Here is an 18483-nt window from a genome sequence, read left to right as displayed (position 1 = left end):
TTTTTTGGATGTAGTTAATCTGCAATAATACCAGTAACCTGGATACCAGCATCATCATACATAAGAAATTGGTTTAAATCTTGGGTAAATGAGGAAAATAAAAATGAACTGATTCTAGAAAATCTCTGGTTTGTCACTATGCTCGGTTAATTGGTTAGGTTAGGTACTGACGTACTGTCACATAGCCTAGGCTAGTTGAATTCTGGGATCATAGCTTTAGGTCCGATTGGTTTTGGCAATTTGGCAATGGGGGCTTGGCCCGCTCGCCCTGCCCCTGGCTCGGTCCGGACCCAGGTCAGGCTTCCTACTCCTTCTTTGTCCTAGTGATCCAGCACCCAGTGGCTGGAGTCTGAAATTACTAGTTTAGCGCTTTAGCCTACTACTACTTCAATGTTCTCAATACTGACATTTTCCTCCTCTTGCGTGAAACGGTTTCTCTCTGTCTACTAGACTCCTGCGGGGCGCGGGCTGCGTTTGGTATTTTTTTTTCTATCCAAGACTAGACGAGACAACAGACTCTGTCCCGGTTCGCAATAAAAACCGGGACAATTTTCAGCTGTCCGTAGGAATTCCGGGATGATACCGAGATGAGATGAGACATCCCGGTTAAAATTGGTATCTTAAAATTTCCCAGAATTTATAGCCATTTTAAGGAGACTTAACGAGACGAATCAATTATTGATGTGGTGTAAACTTTGGCTTACCATCATACATTTATACAGAGCTGGGCAGCGCAACTTTGAAATGTAGCGGCTGCTCCCGTGCATTTATATAATAACTTGAGACGTATCCTTTTGCTATTGTGATTGGAGCTTGGTAATTGAAATGATTTTTACTACAAATGCATGTTGTGGTTTAATATGGTACCTACTTAATCTTGACCCTGGTGTTGGTTCTTGTTTCAAATTCTAGTAATCCTTCTGGGACCTTGTACAAACCATGAGTAATTCATGGTGCAATTCTATAGGTTATTCAAAAGAACCAACCTGGTCTTATGTCATTTTGAACTGATCAACGCTTCTTTACGGACCGATCAGGTAACACAACCTTCCCCGGCAAAAGCTTTCTTACTTCTGAAGAAAGGGGCGGTTCGCTGTGTCAGCTGAGCACCTGAGCTGATAGCTACACTGGCCATGGGCGGGCTTTATTTGAATTTCGTAAACAAGTTTAGGCTCATTTCAAAGCTCTTTGTAAGGGCTATCATATGGCTTTTCCAAAAAAAATTCCATATGCTATTCGTAGAATAGCATAATAAGTGCCAGAAGCAAAAAAAGTGTCCCGAGTAGCCCTGTTGTATGGGGCTACTTGGGACACTTGGAATAAAACTTCATTTTAAAACATTTGAAGCATGCAGAGTGTACTCATCCATTACTAACAGTACTCTGAAGTCCTCCTCTTTCATTGTAGATGAGATAGAAGTAGAATAAATGACATTTTCTGTGATTTTTACTTTTTTTTCCTTTATTGATATGATATTACCATATACAATAATTACCGTATTATTGATGCGATATTACCATATTATTGATGCAATATTACCAATTTACTGTATCCATGAACATGCTGTTGAGCATTTACAACAACCTTGTCCACTGCAAGCTTCATATCAGCAGCCTTATAGCATTTTTTCTGTATCTGTAAGCTTACCAGACGGCTTGTAATTTCACACCATTTTAATTGGGTTAAATGAATTTACTATAAAAAAAAAGATTGTGAAAGATTGTGGTTGTCCCAGGTAGCCCCGGCGTGCAGAAATGGCCACATTTTTTTTTTTTGGATTGAGGTATGTAAATTCCACAAATAAAGTTTTCATGCTGACACTTGTCTGCCACTTTTCTAAGCAACATTTTTTAATACGGCAAATATATTCTTTACTACAGACCTTGGCAGAAGTAACTTTTCAAAATATTGTTTTTCACCATTTTTTTCAGGAATTTTTCAAAGCTAGTATATGTAGGTAGTATTTTTGAACTTCCTATATACTACATAGATAGGAAAAATGTTAAAGTTTACGCCACTATATTTAGTTTTGCAATATTCAATTAGTTTTGCTACTAAAACAGTTTTACGCCGTGTCAGAGGACTGTCCCGAATTACCCTGCCCGTCCCGAGTAGCCCTGGTTGATGGTACACTCTGCATGCTTCAAATGTTTTAAAATTAGGTTTTATTTCAAGTGTCCCGGATTACCCCGTTCCCAGGGGAAATTTGGGGCACTTTTATTTGTGTATGGCACCTTACAAATAGCATATGGAATTTTTTTTAAATGCTATATGATAGCCCTCGCAAAGAGCTATAAAATGAGCCCAAACTTATTTATGAAATGTTTCATGGTAAGAAGTTATTACCAAATAATATACGTTTAAAAATTACTTTTTAAAGACAACACTTCCAAAGAATCCAGTGTCTCCAATCTTAAAGATCTACCATGAATTTCTCATTTAATTTTCGAATATTAAAAAAATTAATTTTTCAATTTTTTTAATACATAAATTTTTTTTAATATATAAATTTTTTTTTTCAAAATTATTTATTCTATTAATTGATTCATGCATTGCCTATGACTTCAAACAAGTGTGCAAAATTTCAGATCAATTAGAGAGGTAAAAGTGTGTCAAATATCAGGTATAAGATTTGTAGCTGAGAAAATTATTTTTTCAATTTTTTTAATACTAAAAAAAATTTTTTTTTTAATTTATAAAATCATTTATTTTGACATTTGATTCATGCATTGTCTCCAACTTTAAACAAGTATGCAAAATTTCAGATCAATAGGATAAGTAGAAGTTTGTTAAATTTCGATTACAAGATTTGTAGCAGACAGACAGACAGACAGACAGACAAGAAGTGAAGTTAAAGAGAAGTGTTGTAAAAACGCTCAAAATCATTCTTTATTACCCTGTTTGACAGTATTGTTCAATCCTGAAAATTCAAATCAATGAATTCTATTGTCATTAACCACCCATGATTAAACAATCTTCTTCTGCTAACTTGTACTAATATATATAAATATATATTAGTGTAGTTAGGCAGAATTTCTTCATTTATACAGGTTTGATTGAATTTGGTAATCTGCTTTTTGATCACCAAGCACCTGCAAGAAGTTCTGTTTGGTTCATTGAAAAAAACAATAAGAAAATTGTTGATAAAAAGTACGCTCTGGTCTTCAATCAAACCTGTACATATATACCAAGTATATATATGCATATTGTGCAGCAATTTGCATAGCACTACCTACCTTTTTAAAGCCAATTTTAGCCTTTCAAAGGAGTACCGTAATGAGTACTTGTAAGCCTTATGTCTTATAGGATGACATTTTCTGTTCCCAATAAATTTTTCTCCCCCAATTTATTGTTTTTGTTTTGGTAACTTTATTTCATCAAATGTACCATTCTCAGTAAATGACTCTTGGAAATTTTGGCACAAGTAATATACCTATAGGACCAGTTGCACTGAAGAAAAGAAGATAATTAACATTTAAATATTTATGTTTAACTGATATTATTATCTATTTGGTCTGTTCTACTATCAAGGATTACAAATTTATTTTTGATATGCTGGCAACCAATCTTATGAACAGATTTGATATGGCATTATTTGTAACTTTGACATCATCCCCCATGCAAAGTATGAGTAATTGAGTGTTGAAATTTGTTTCCTTGTTATCAAATTTTGGGTTGAAATGATGTTTCTAATGTGAATTTGTAGATGTGCCAAAGCAGTGTTGTAAATTTAACTGTTTTGCATCCATCAATCCACAACATTATTCCCCATGATGGTTCTCAGTCTTTCTAATTTTGCATTATCCAAGGCAAAATACCTTAACATAAATTGAATTAGGTTTTGATATTCATCTAAATTGGCAATGTTAAAATGGAACCTATTTTTAAAATTGTACACTTGATGTGGGATGACCCTGTCACTAATTCCCTGAAATAAGGGAGTCACTGCAATGCTAAGTCAATATATAATCAAGTTATTATTACCTATAATAGTGAAGTTGGAATTGCTGTTGTTGCTATGATCAGTGTATTTGTATACGTTTTAATATTTTTAGCATAATTCCAGAGTTTTAGCTCAGGGATCTTTAGTAATGCCTCCACCAACATCAGAGGAGCACAATTGGATGCACGTCATTGTGCGTGTTGGTCTCAATGCCTGTACTCATCCAATTGAGTATGCTAAAGTTTTAATTCAGGTATGTGCTTCTTTATTATCGATTCTTTGATGTTTAATTATTAGATGGTGCTGTTGATATCATTTCATTGTGAATATATTTTCTTGAATGAAGTTTAGGTTGGGTAGATTACTTTCTACATTGAGATATTTCATGAAACAATAATTTTCAGATTGGCCATGAACCTTTGCCTCCCTACAAGTCGCGGACAATACTTGGAAAGGAAAAGTTATTCTATCCCAGCATCTTCTCATACTGTGAGTTTTTTGTATACTTATACTTGTTCAGTTCTGTTTGAAATTGCTTGTGTAAGCTACTACAAAATTAACATTTCTTTTTTGGTAGGCTGCATTAGGTACATCCACTTGGTGAAACGATATGATTAATTCTTAATATTTTTTATTGATTTTTTAATCATTAAGTTGAGTTGTAGCTTAACATCTAAACTTTACTCTCTCTTCCTGATAAACTTTCATTTTCTATGTGTGTGATAGAGTTTCATCATTTCTAATGAAGAAAAATCATTGAACGTAGTGTTGATAAGCGACATTATATATGGCCGAATGAAATTTTCATGGACGTTCCATACGATTATCCCAATGTTGATAAAATTAAAATTCTTTGTCAAAGATTTAGATTTAAATTGTAAAATTTGAATATTCCCTACTGCTTCAATCTAATACTGTCAGAGGCGATAAGTTTGGCGTCATAATATTGGCACTTCGAATTTCCATTGATGAAAATGTCCATGTATTATATGGGCGGCAACACATATTTGTGTCGCTCATTTGTAACAACTTTGTGGCCAGTCGCCACTGTACCACCGGCATTGTGTATTGCAGCTTTTGTCTATCCTGCCTTGTAGATTTATCATTTTCAGCAGTTGAATTTTAATGAAGGATAGTAACACGTTTATGGCTTGACTAGCACAGATCGCACAATACTCATGGGTGTTTTATCATCGATGGAAGGCCGGTACTACTCTCTAGTCCCATAACAAAGTATTCTCGAAATTGAACTGTAAATCTATTCATAATATTTATTTATTTCAGCTGATTCTTAAATTTCTATGTATTCAGTTCCTTCGTAGCTTCTTTGACCCGGTGCCACCCTTCATTTCCGATCTTCTTTCCCAACTTAATATGCCACACGAAGCACGTTATCTACTAGTCTAATGTCATTACCACCATTACCTCTGAATATCGTGTTATATTATTGTAAATTGTAAAATGTCCACGAGGGGGTTAATATGTCCCTAGCTTCTTAACTACTGAGATAACCCTTCAGATGGTTACCTAGCTTACTGTACATCTTTCTCTCATACGGATAATCCCTGGTCTTAGCGCTGCTTTGAAATGTGCTGCCGAACCAAATTCAAAGGCTGCCAGCTTTGCTAACGTCATCAATCGTTTTTTTCAAATTGTACATCTTGTCCAATTTCTCCAACATCGATTCTTTTTCTGATTGTACGCCGATTTAATTTAATTAACAGGCATTAATGAACGGTTATGATTTTTGCCAACTTATAGTCACAAACCGAAAGAAATATTTACCTCGTCAGGAGTTGCTAAAATAGTGTTGAGGTGTCTGTGATTCAAATTTTAGTGTTAAGGTGTCGCGTGATTCAAATTTTATCCAAGCAAACTTGGCAGTGGAATCGTTGCGGATTGCTCATATAGTGAAAAGTTGATTTATTCTCTCAATTTTAGTCGTAAATATTCAATGTCTTATCACTTATATATGCTCGGTATTCCTACAGGGTTTTCCTACCGTATTCCACATTATGTTTTCGATACAAGATCTTCAAGTCAGTGCACTGCTAGAAGAACTACCTATGTCACGAGAGTTGTTTAATTAAAACAATAATAATTTTTTCGTTAAATTCTGTTCACCGAATTTCAGGCTTGAGACGGATAAGTAAACAAGATACGCGATGTGCTTGAAAGGCATGGCTTTCTGATTTAAACTAAAGTTTGCCCGGTCTCAGCAAAGTTAATCTGGATAGTGAATTTCTCCGAATTTAGTCTATAGAAATGAAGTAAGAAAAGGTTTCATCGAGCTCCCGTTGGTGCTATGAAGAATTGAGCACTACGGATACTAGGAGCCAAGACCTGCCAGAGTTGGACACATGTTGCTTGAGCGGCTATACTTCAGACGATTCTTCTTCTACTTCATGCCGACGCAAGACGAATTACATTGAGGCTCTGGTGAGACAAAATCGTGGAGGCAAGCAATCAATGTTTGAGGATAGATACCAAGCCCAACTCGTAAGTAATGAATAAATCAGGAATCAGATCCGGCTGCAGAAAAGCGTTTCGGCTGGAACAGTTTTAGAGACGCAGAAAATCTAACAGAGACTGCAGTTCCACGATCAAGAAATGTACGAGCTTAAGAAGAAAATCAAAGAACTTACAGCTCAGTCGGAAGAGGTCTAAAAAGAATTGGCCTGCGCGTCGGATGAGGCTGAGAACAACAAACGTGAAAGGAACAATGAATTAACTGAATTGCGGCAGCAACTCGACGTAATGCTTGCCGAAGAACAGGCACTGAAAGATGAATTCTCCGCCCAATTGAAAGCTCATGATCTGTCGGCGATGGAATCTTTCTTGGAATCTGATAATAAGCAGATGAGTGCGGAAATGTTGGAACTATAGTTCGGCAATCTTCAGAAGTCGTTGTCAATCGAATTACTGCAAGAACAGAAAGCTCTCACGGAAACCGAACTGCGCCAAATAGAAGAAAGTGAATCGGTATACGAATGTCAGGAAAACCGCATTATGCGCTGCATCAGAGCTGAAGACGCAGAAATCAGCAAGCAGAAAGAGAACGTTTGCATGCAAATGCAGCGCATGGAACAATTGCGCGAACATATCGATGATGCGAGCCATAGCCTGAAGCAAGCCAACTGTGAGGAACCTGAACTGCAGCAGCAGCTTGCAGAGAAGAAGTTTCTTCTGTAGGAGCTTGAGGCTGACGTGGAACAGTTGAGGATTCAGAACCAACAAGAGAAGCAGCGTATCATTTGTGCTAAGAATGAGCTGCAAGAAGCCCATAAGCTCTATACTTGGGACGAGCATCAGCTCAAGGATAAGATCGAGATGCAATGCTGATCTCCCCATGTATTGTGTTGCCCGACTCGAACCCATGGAATATTTGACGGAAATTATTTGTCTTTTTGCCAATAGATTCGAATCGCAAAGAGATTCGGAATTATGATTTACATTTATTTAACATTGCTACCATGCTTTTAATCTCGCGTATCCAGTGTCTGTGTATAATCGCGATTATTGTCAGTTTCTTGTGTGACTGAAAAATTACGAACATTTTCTACATTTTAAATTTTTTGCGTACTAGTAATGTAATTTTAAAACTCAAACAACCGCTTGTGATATAACTATTGTGCACCTGTAGGGTAAGAGTGGCGCTAAGTAAAGTTGACCTTTTTATCTCTATTTTCATTGACTTAATTTTAGTTCCACAGGACGCGTATTACATTTTTGCTCATTTGAATTCTTAATAGAGTAAGAATTTAACTATATTCGTCATCTCCGTTTGACAGTTGAATGCTTAAAAACATGGTATAGCCTTCATTTTTTGGAAAGTTTGGAAGTACCGAGGAATGACAGGAATTGTCTTTCCCGTTCAAACCGTCTTTTCTTATTGTGGACAAAAAATGCACGCCTTTGTTGTTTGAAAACTTTGCTGTCATGTTTTACTGACACTGAATACATGCAGTGAAGTCCTTGCACGATCATTGCAGTGCAGTAATATAACGATCATTGCAGTGCAGTAATATAACGATCATTGCAGTGCAGTAATATAACGATCATTGCAGTGCAGTAATATAACGATCATTGCAGTGCAGTAATATAACGATCATTGCAGTGCAGTAATATAACGATCATTGCAGTGCAGTAATATAACGATCATTGCAGTGCAGTAATATAACGATCATTGCAGTGCAGTAATATAACGATCATTGCAGTGCAGTAATATAACGATCATTGCAGTGCAGTAATATAACGATCATTGCAGTGCAGTAATATAACGATCATTGCAGTGCAGTAATATAACGATCATTGCAGTGCAGTAATATAACGATCATTGCAGTGCAGTAATATAACGATCATTGCAGTGCAGTAATATAACGATCATTGCAGTGCNTCAGACCGCTCCATGTCTCAGACCGCTCCATGTTTCAGACCGCTCCATGTTTCAGACCGCTCCGTGTCTCAGACCGCTCCATGCTCCAGACTGCTCCATGTTTCAGACCGCTCCATGTTTCAGACCGCTCAATGTTTCAGACCGCTCAATGTTTCAGACCGCTCCATGTCTCAGACCGCTCCATGTTTCAGACCGCTCCATGTCTCAGACCGCTCCATGTCTCAGACCGCTCCATGACAGATCGCTCCATGCTCCAGATCGCTCCATGCTCCAGACCGCTCCATGTTTCAGAACGACGAGGCGAGCAGCGATGACCTGAACCTACAGGAGCGCACTGAGCGCTGCCTGCGACGCACGGCGCGCGAGACTGCGGGACGCTGCGCCGCCATCATCGCGTCACAGCCGCTGCACGTGATCGCCGTGCGCACCATGGCGGAGTTCGTGGGGCACGACGGCCAGTATACGTGAGTTGGGGGGCACGACGGCCAGTATACGTGAGTTGGAGAGCAGGACGGCCAGTATACGTGAGTTGGAGAGCAGGACGGCCAGTATACGTGAGTTGGGGGGCACGACGGCCAGTATACGTGAGTTGCAGGGCAGGACGGCCAGTATACGTGAGTTGGAGGGCAGGACGGCCAGTATACGTGAGTTGGAGGGCAGGACGGCCAGTATACGTGAGTTGGGGGGCAGGACGGCCAGTATACGTGCTGTCTCTTATACACATCTAGATGTGTATAAGAGACAGGTATACGTGAGTTGGGGGGCACGACGGCCAGTATACGTGAGTTGGGGGGCAGGACGGCCAGTATACGTGAGTTGTGGGGCAGGACGGCCAGTATACGTGAGTTGTGGGGCAGGACGGCCAGTATACGTGAGTTGGGGGGCACGACGGCCAGTATACGTGAGTTGGGGGCCAGGACGGCCAGTATACGTGAGTTGCAGGGCACGACGGCCAGTATACGTGAGTTGGAGGCCTGATGTCCTCCCGTTTAATCTTGTTGTTATTCATCGTAGTGTGGGAAGCTAAAAATCATTTAGGATTCAAGTGCAATTTTTTTTATTGAATGTTTCTCCATGAAGATTGGTTGAATCCATTATGTCTGACTTCCTTATTCTGATACTGAACCAAGCAAGCAATGAAATATTACACTTTTTAATAATTAGTAGAAAACTCTAACTTTAGTTTTCTCGCATCATTTTTTTATTGTTCTTGCATTATTATTATTTTGTTGATTGATTGGCTGGTATTGGAGTGCAGGAGCGTCGTGGGTTCGGTGGTGGTGATCTACCGCGAGGAGGGCGTGGCGGGTTTCTTCGCTGGCCTGGTGCCTCGTCTCGTCTGTGACGTGGGCTGCCTCTGGCTGGCCAACGCCCTCATACACATCGTCAACAACTTCGTCATCGAGGACAAAGACCTGCAGAGCTACGTTGGCGCCTCAATCAAGGTACCGCCATTCAATGTGAAAGAAATAAATTGAGATGAGAAAATGCGAAGAGATCTTTTTGTGCTAACAGGTTCGTACTATCTTGCTATCTATTGATTATAGCTTCATACGAATGTTTTTAAAGTTCTTACCTGTTGAGTGTTGGGTTGAAGTATGTTATCCCCTGCCACGCAAGACTTCAGTGTATTTGTTCTTTCCAGTAGATGGCAAATTTTGTGTGTGGCGCGCCTCAAAAGAAATGCCTAATCCATATTAAAAGAAAAAAGTTTCCTTGGCACAATGAAAAGCCATTCGTTCACAAGTACCTACCATGTAATGTTAAATCCAGAAACCAATATTAATATTGAAACCAATATATTAAATCGAGAAACCAATATGTCCGGTGTATACACCTCACATCTTACGAATTTTATGTGATTTGTTGTGGACACTCCATGCCGTATTTAGTTATATTGAGACTTCATCTTGCGATAAAATTATTCATCGAAATCGAACATGCCACCGGCCGTCTCCTCAAACCACTGCCGTTTATACTCTTCATACTGATGTATATTTAATTACATAGGTTATTTTCATCGCAATACATTTAGCTTCCTTGTTTTGAAGATTGTAGTATGAAGCATTCGCTCGTTGATAGCCCGAGGTGACTTATGGCCTTGTTTAGGCTAGCCAGCGCTCGCAGCGGTGGCGGTCCAGCGAGATGCCATGTTGGTGAATGTAGGTTACACTCTCAGCTGCTCTTCAAATTATGCTCATTTGTTTCCAGTTCTTGGCCGGATCTTTGTGGTATCCCCTGCAAGTTGTGTCGAGCTGCATGGCGGTCTCTGGATCAGGGTGAGCTAATGAGTTTGGCTTTTTGAATTTGAATTTTCTATGCATTTGACATGTCTTGTTAGTATTCCACTTTTGTAGCGTATACGTAATTTTTTTATACATTTTCGACCTTAATGTATTAGCAGCCGATTTTTTAAATTCGTCCTCCTTTCTACAACTATGAATTAGTAAAACCATAATTTTCCTGATTATTATTCGTTAAAGTTATACAGAAACTGATGGCCATTCGACTGAGTGGTTACCACTCATGTGTGCCTGCATTTCCTAGTAATTAGGTGTCAAAATGCGATGACTGAATTAAACACTAATTCCTTCATCTCGTACACCGAAACTAGGGCTTATGGCTCTCTTAGCCATTGAACGTACGTGTAAAGTACCTGTTAACACTAACCATGAATTGCAGTCTCGTCGCGGGATCGCCACCTCGCATGCCCGAGTACAAGTCCTGGCAGGAGTGCTACCGACACCTCAAGTCGATGAAGGCGCTGAAGAGAGGCGGCACCCTCCTGTGGCGCGCGTACACGGGACCAACTTTCTTCTCTGCGTCAGGAGCGCCGTTACTGCCGCGTGTAGATATGTTGTCAGTGCCCTCGAAGCTTCATTAAGCGACGTTATCTTTTGACTACTTGTGCCTAGAGAAAGCTTGGTGCGACAACAGCAAAGATTTAAGTTACGAAATCTGATTTTAAAAGTCCTCTTTGCGTTTTTGATTTGCAAACTACAAAGTAGTTAAATTGCTCTGCGATCTGTCACTGATAAAACTAAAGATGCTAAGCGTTGTGATTATGCGTTGAATAAAACAATATTGACCTACTAAGACATTGTAAATAAAGGCAGCTGATTATAACATTGAGCTTAGAACGTGTTCTATGGGATTGTTAGCTTAGTTTACCAGTCATTGTTGCCAATAATTCTATGATGTTGGGCTTATTTTGTTGTTAGGGTTTTGAGCTTCGGTCTCCTACAGGCTAAAAGCTAAAAAGCTGCTCTGCGAACGCTCAGGGAAATTAGAATATTTCCTGCGGCAGAATACAAGAGAACTCGATATCTATACTGCCGGTGTTAGTGCCAGCTATTCAACTCGTCTTCAGCCATTTGTTTTCATGTTAACTACTTTCTCTTCTGTTAAAATCAATTTTTCTCAATTTGTAAGAGAGTGTTTGTCTCAATCTTGGTTTCAAATCCCAACGGCTGTCATGCAATGAATTGTAAGGAACCACGAGCACACCAGCACCCCCTGAGAGCGCAGTGTGTTGGCAGTGAGAAGTCTCCGCAGATGTATTATTTCATTATTCAAATTTCCTGGAAAAATGGATTTTTATCAGCTGATGAAACTCATGTCATCCAATATTACTATTGGTGAAAGGCATGTCTGTATTTACATCAATGTTGATCATGGTATTGAATATTCCGACGACTGCCATTCTGGCGAGTTGTTCTCCCTGGCTGAGCTTGTCAACCGCTGTTTATTGAATGAATTGGTTACTTTTGCTACGACCAGCCTACAGTTGATGCTGCATTAGACACATAAAAATGATTAAGCAGTACAGTTATTTTTTTAACACGTATTTTTGATAGATTATTATTATTATTATACTATTAAGACCGCTGGCTCAGTTCGATTGGTTCTTCGCCGCACGCAAATACACTCGACTAGTTTTTTCTCTCTCAAAAGCTATTTTATTTTGGGACCGAAGAGAAGAAGTATTACCTATATGAAGGGGTAGTCTATTATTTAGTCAATTACCGCTCGGGCATAACAATTGTTATGATTATTGCTTATGGTTATTCCACATGCACTTTCTTAAGTAATTTTTCATTCTTCATTTAACGATTATTTTGATTGCCCGGGTGCACACATGATAGATGATTTCGGAATATTGTGTTTGAACGAAGGTACCCATTGTAAATAGCTATTTGTTGTCTCACATCAAATCTCGATTGCAAGGGAGAAGAATATTGTGCCAACAATCAAGTTTTTTGCCCTGCATTTACAGTGGAAGACGTTTTGATCTAATCCGTTGTAGAGTAGCTTTTTGAGGGGATGGACGTCTTTTTTCATTAATATTCATTATTCATTTGCTTCGTTATCCAATGAAAACGTGATTATTGCATATAAGTTGCGACTTGTGCAACATAACAGAGAGCTATTAATCAGTAAATCATTGTTTTGTAATCATGTTGCTGGTCATGTGTGTTAACTGCTATTTCAACTTCAAATATACTGATACTTGCTTCAACAAACTATGCTTAGAGAGACAAATAAGGCAGGAATTAAAGGTAATTAGTGTATTCAATGTAATGAAAAATCAATGGCGAAATTTCATAGCAATTAGAGGCATTCAAGAAAGAAAGTATATTTGTTTTCCTGGCAGTAGAATTATGAACATTGAGTTCTCTACTGTAGCTACTAGTCCCGACTCCTACAATAAATGTGTGAAACTAGGTTAGCATCTTCATGCAGATACACACGAGTGAAACGTTGTAAATATAGCTGAAAACTCTCAGTATTTCAACCTGTCAACCTGTTCAGATAAAGCATAGTCTTCAATTGCTAGTAAAGTGTCGAACCCACATTTTGACACAGGGTCGTTAAAAACTTAGGAAATATTATTAACAATATGTATTAGAAGCATAAGTGATGCGTTAATAACGGACAATTCTTAATAGTCTCTTACCTGCGTCATGGAAATTAATATCGAATGCTTAGTTTAGAAAGGATGAAAAGTAACTCCTGCTGGGCGTGCATTGCCTCTTAATAGTAAATAAATACCTGCGCTAAATGGTGACTAGTACAGCTGCATAATACCATCGACATAACCGAGTTTAGTCTCTCCAGCGCGACACTCAAATTTACAAGCCACAACTACGAGCGCAAGTGGAAGCTGAGAATAATTCTTGCTAGCAGACACGCGAAGCCTTACGGCGAATTTCACAACCACAAGGCGACTTGCGAAGCACAGACTCGGTACTTGGGTTCATCATTGAAGATGGTTCACAATTATAAAGATCGCCTTACTCTGTTCAAACGCACAAGCCATCAATAAAAATGAAACGTCAATGAAAAGTAAAATTGTTGATATATGTCAGCAGTTAAACTTCGTTATATTCATAAACATGATTACCTTTAAAAAGTATACAACAAAGGCATGCATATTAATTCATGGAATAAGTGGTGGGTGCCATCATAACCGTGGCTGGGATAACTCGCACCATTCTATTACAGATTCTTCAAATATCAGGAAGTAATATTGAGGTCGGGTTGTCAGATTCTTAATGTGTAGAGGACAGGGCGGAATGTGACAAGAGATGCGCTTTTCAGAGAAGAAAGTCCCTGCAATTGACAATATCCATCCATGAAAAAAACGAGAGGAGTGGCTCTTCAAACAGACCCAATGCAATAAGGAGGCTCTATTGCTAGACCAGTTATCGTGAATAATTGTCATTGAAGTCACTGCCACACCGGTCCCCGCAAGCGGGCCAATAAAATCAGTACGCCACGACATCACCAACAGCCATACGTGCCACTCCATTGATGCTACATGATAAACACATTTATACAGTTTCTCATGCAGATAATTCTTCATCAAGCTCAAAGAGTGAGTTCCGACGTTCAAGTAGCTGCGTCTTAAATTAAAGTCATTAACAAATTTCCAGCATCGACAGATCAGAGAAAATTCACTAAAAAATTCGCGGGCTAGATAAATTTTCCGGCACATGAAACATGTTTCTACGAGGGTTATTAACATCACTAATTTTCAATAGAGCGAATCAACAACCAATAAATGAGGCGGCTTGTAAACAAAGCATTGGGGAAATTTTTTCACTAATGACACAAGATTAGGAAGCAATGCTAACTGCATTATTTCACGCGATTCCGTATGCAATCAACCTCTGGACATGAATTGGCATGGAAATGAAACTTGTGATCAGGAAACATGTGAAGGTTCAAAACCCTCATATTATGGTAACATCAAATCGTCTATTTAAACTCCTCAAAACAAGTCGGAGCGTCGAGTTGGCTTGTAATTTCAGAGCCTTAACCGCCTCCACTCCATCGGCTGGACCACACATAGCAGCTCGAAGTAACTCATCAACACACAATATATTTACAGTCACTACGGTGACCTGAAGAAGGCATAGCTGTACCATGTCCACTGGCCATCGCTCGGCCCATTACCTAATAAGCTATATTTACATAATGCAACCAATCGTCAAGTAACAATAAAGATCAACTTTACAAGCACGATAATATTATCTAATAATATCTTCTCTTACATAATAATAGCAGCAGCAGCAGTGGAGTTTCATGAGGAAGCGTCGCAGGAGCAGTTAGTTCTCCAGACGAGAGAGTCGAGCCTCAGGAGCGTGGCGTGATCAACAGATAACGTGCGTACTAACTCTTTGATATGTCAAAACTGTACAAACTGATGACAATTTTATGTTCTATTGAACTTCAACTGAGCTAACCTAGTCACTATTATGAACAAATCAAATCCAGTTGGATAACAGGTACAGATTAATTGAAAGAATTAAATTGTTTACCATTAATTGAAAGAGCTTGCTACCTTTCACTATAGATTGTGCAGTCGAAGAATACGATCACGAAATCCAGTCAGCCAACTAACAAACAAATACGAAGCTTACACGTAAAAAGGATCAGCTGAAGCGATAAATAGTTTTTAAGTGATGACGGTAACAGTGAGGTTAGGATTGTTCAGGGCCATTTGAAGTGAAGCATAGCACCATAATTGATAGTCTCGACATAAAGAACACAAGAACACCAGCAGAACAGCACACAACAGCTGGCACAAGCGTATACCAGACTTGTTTCCTTTCTTGTATAACACAATAGCCTCGAGCTGAAACCAAGTAACTATGTTTCAGCGATAAAAACGCATGAAGTTCGTCGAAAAAGAACGAAGAAGCTCACGATCGCCGTGCAACATAAATTTAAAACACTACGAGATTCTTGGACGAGAAATCAGCACTGAAAGACTTTCAGATTTCGGTAAATTCAGAGCTAGTGTAGTTAGTTTTGATTTCATCGTCGTAGGGGAGATTCTGTGTTACATTTGAGTAGATGTAAGCAAACGAATATAATAATTAGTTCTCTAACGTGTAGACGTAACCAGAAATTACATTGCGAACTTCATGTGGTTGCAGACAATAGAGTGGCAACAAGAAAATGCTTGGCACATTCCTAGCGAGTTCGTCGTCAGGAAAAATTTTTGAACTGTAGCCAAACTCGTCCTGATGTCCATTTTCAAACTGAAGCCGGCCAAGCGTTGGATGTAATCTTACAAAATAATAGGACATTGCAGTATGCAAAACTTAAAAAAATTCCTTGACGTCAATTATCAAAATAAATAAACAATTTAGGATAGCGGTAAAACCGACACCGCTTCCCCGTCGAGTGACCGAAAAGCGTGAAGGGGTCATAAAAGATAGAACTTTGTACACGTTGATTCAATACAAGGTAGAGAGAGGGGATGTATACGAGATAAATGCTTACGAATCAAACGAGGATAGAATCAAACTTGTACCATTTTATGTTGAACCTAATGCTCAAGTAGATGTGGATTATTCCTCGTCTGTTTAGAATGGTGGGCAAGAGATCAGTCAGCAGCACGCAACGACGCTGAGACGGTAGTGCAGGGCTGCTGTATCAGCAAGTCCCGGAGGTAGCAGACGGCGTAGTTATGCCCTGAGCAGTTAAAGAAAGAATAAGGGAAATAGTAATAATAAGAATCTCCTTTTCACAATCAGAATTGTGAATAGGAGCTCACAGTACAAACGTTCAAGCAGAAACTGAGAGGAACACGGGCCATTATTATCGAACATCTTTTCCCAGAATCATGACAAATAATGAGCTTGGTCAAGCGATTGGATTTTTGTTCAGAAATACGGAAAATAAGAAACTTATCAACAGTAATCCCATGATGATACAATTACAAAAACTAAATTCTTCATGACTCATTCTTATGCCCATAAGAATGAAGAAAATGAATTGTTATATCCCAATTTGCAACAATTCAATATAGTTTGACCTAATTTATTTCAATTCATTAGATAAGAAGCAAGTCAATTGTTTCTGTTTTGGAGCACCAGCAACATAGACTACATCTCCAGGGGCCATACTTTCAAAATTCGCTAAGTGAACGTAAGTACTTACGCTCTATTTTCTTGTCTATGATTGGTGGATACTTTCAAAGCTCGCTAAGTGAACGTTAGTACTTACGCTCTATTTTCTTGTCTATGATTGGTGGATTTTACTTGAAAGGCCGTCAATGATTGACTGATGAACTTACGATCTCTTAACTTTTTTTGAAAGTATAGGCCCTGGCAAATAAGTCGCGCACATGTCGAGCAGCCGTATATATCGTCACAAGTTTTCTTACATAAAAATATGATCATCTTTCATTAGTGACAGGGTTGGCAATGATTAAATCAAAATGATTAAATCATGTGATTAAATCACTTGATTTTTTTATAAAAAAATCATGATTTTTTTTATTTTTTTTTTTATTTTTTTGATTTTTTCATATATTTATATATATTGAGTATCAGTCTTTAATTTATATTGAGGTATTGTTATTCATGGTTTAGTATAAATGTACTATAAATGACAAATTGGTACATAAACTTGTTGCCTTAAGTGTGTATTAGGTTCCAATAAATTGAATGTTTTTGGTACAGAGGCATCAAGTGTGCAATACATTGTACGTAGCTAACAGCTTAGCTAATTCTTATAAGGCTATAAGTAGTCTTCAACTATTTGACTATTTGTTATATATTGATTACAATATACAATTTAAATGTGTTAGCTAGCTTATACAGGGTGGGGCAGAACTGATTGAACAGTTTTGGGCGAAATAAAAGAGTAATGGAGGTACATAAAGAAGAAAGTTTATTTTCCTCAAGATTAGCATAACATACCCATTTAAAATACTTATGTTTTGCAAACAATATCAGGAAAATGGGGTTTGTTAGCTGCATCACACTGTTGGAGTCGTTCTCGGAAGTTTTCTACAGCACGTTCACACATATGGCAAGGTATGGCCATAACCTCTGCTGCAATAATCCATCCCTTAGCTGTGGTAGGGTGTGAGGGCAACTTCTGAACTTCTCTTTTATATGTCCCCAAAGAAAGAAATTGCAAATGCTCAAATCAGGTGACCTCACAGGCCAGTGTAAATCACCCCTCAGAGACACCAGACGTCCGGGAAACATGCGTTTCAAAACATTAGGTGACATTCGGGCTGTGTGAGCTGTAGCCCCATCCTGCTGGAACCACACGTCACGCTATGCTTCACTTTCAACAATGTTTTCCATCATGGGCTGCAAGAAATTTTGCAACATTGCAGCATAGCGATCGGATCGGAATTCACTGTTACGGTTATTCCCTCCTCTGAGAAGGACTCCAACAGTGTGTTGCAGCTAAAGGCCCTATCTTCCAGATATTGTTTTCAAAACATAAGTATTCTAAATGGTATGTTATGCTAACTTCTAGGAATATAAACTTTCTTCTTTATGTACCTCCATTACTCTTTTATTTTACCTCAAAACTGCTCAATCGGTTCTCCCCCACCCTGTATATTGAGAGGTAGTATTGATTTTTTAGGCAATTTGAAAGATTTTCCACCCTAATACGAGTATTCTAATTAAAATATTTAATTTCAATCTTTAAATATGTGAATTTAAAACTAGAAACAAAACTATTACAATTATAAGACTATATATAAAATAATTAAATGCAGTGAATGGATATAAAATATTTGAATTGTGCACATGTTTATTTCAAACAGTATTAGATTTTCTCATAACTTAAGTCTCGTTTCAAGTCGTATGAGGTTTGTTTGGTT

General features: G+C 38.4%; 2 protein-coding genes across 4 annotated transcripts in view; one reads left to right on the top strand and one right to left on the bottom strand.

Annotated features, from left to right (window-relative positions):
* Positions 1–4021: 4021 nt before the first annotated feature.
* On the top strand, positions 4022–13125 carry LOC108680292 (mitochondrial carrier homolog 2). The gene is made up of 7 exons (XM_047880655.1): positions 4022–4196; positions 4348–4432; positions 5975–5982; positions 8580–8803; positions 9598–9784; positions 10551–10618; positions 11022–13125. Exons 1-7 carry the CDS (start codon positions 4092–4094, stop codon positions 11221–11223), a joined length of 879 nt encoding a protein of 292 aa, XP_047736611.1. The 5' UTR covers positions 4022–4091; the 3' UTR covers positions 11224–13125.
* Positions 12903–18483, bottom strand: part of LOC108680296 (transmembrane protein 47) — a 57284-nt gene continuing 51703 nt past the window's right edge. For all 3 annotated transcript variants that reach the window (XM_018169095.2, XM_018169097.2, XM_018169096.2), the window contains exon 6: positions 12903–16325. In XM_018169095.2, coding sequence (XP_018024584.1) covers positions 16319–16325 — 7 coding nt within the window. In that variant the 3' untranslated portion in view covers positions 12903–16318. The remainder of the gene's footprint in view (positions 16326–18483) is intronic.

This window comes from Hyalella azteca, unplaced genomic scaffold (genome assembly GCF_000764305.2).
Source record: "Hyalella azteca isolate HAZT.00-mixed unplaced genomic scaffold, Hazt_2.0.2 contig5828, whole genome shotgun sequence".
NCBI classification, from domain to species: Eukaryota; Metazoa; Arthropoda; class Malacostraca; order Amphipoda; family Hyalellidae; genus Hyalella; species Hyalella azteca.
Note: the sequence above shows the minus strand (reverse complement) of the source record. Positions and strands in the feature narration are given on the sequence as shown.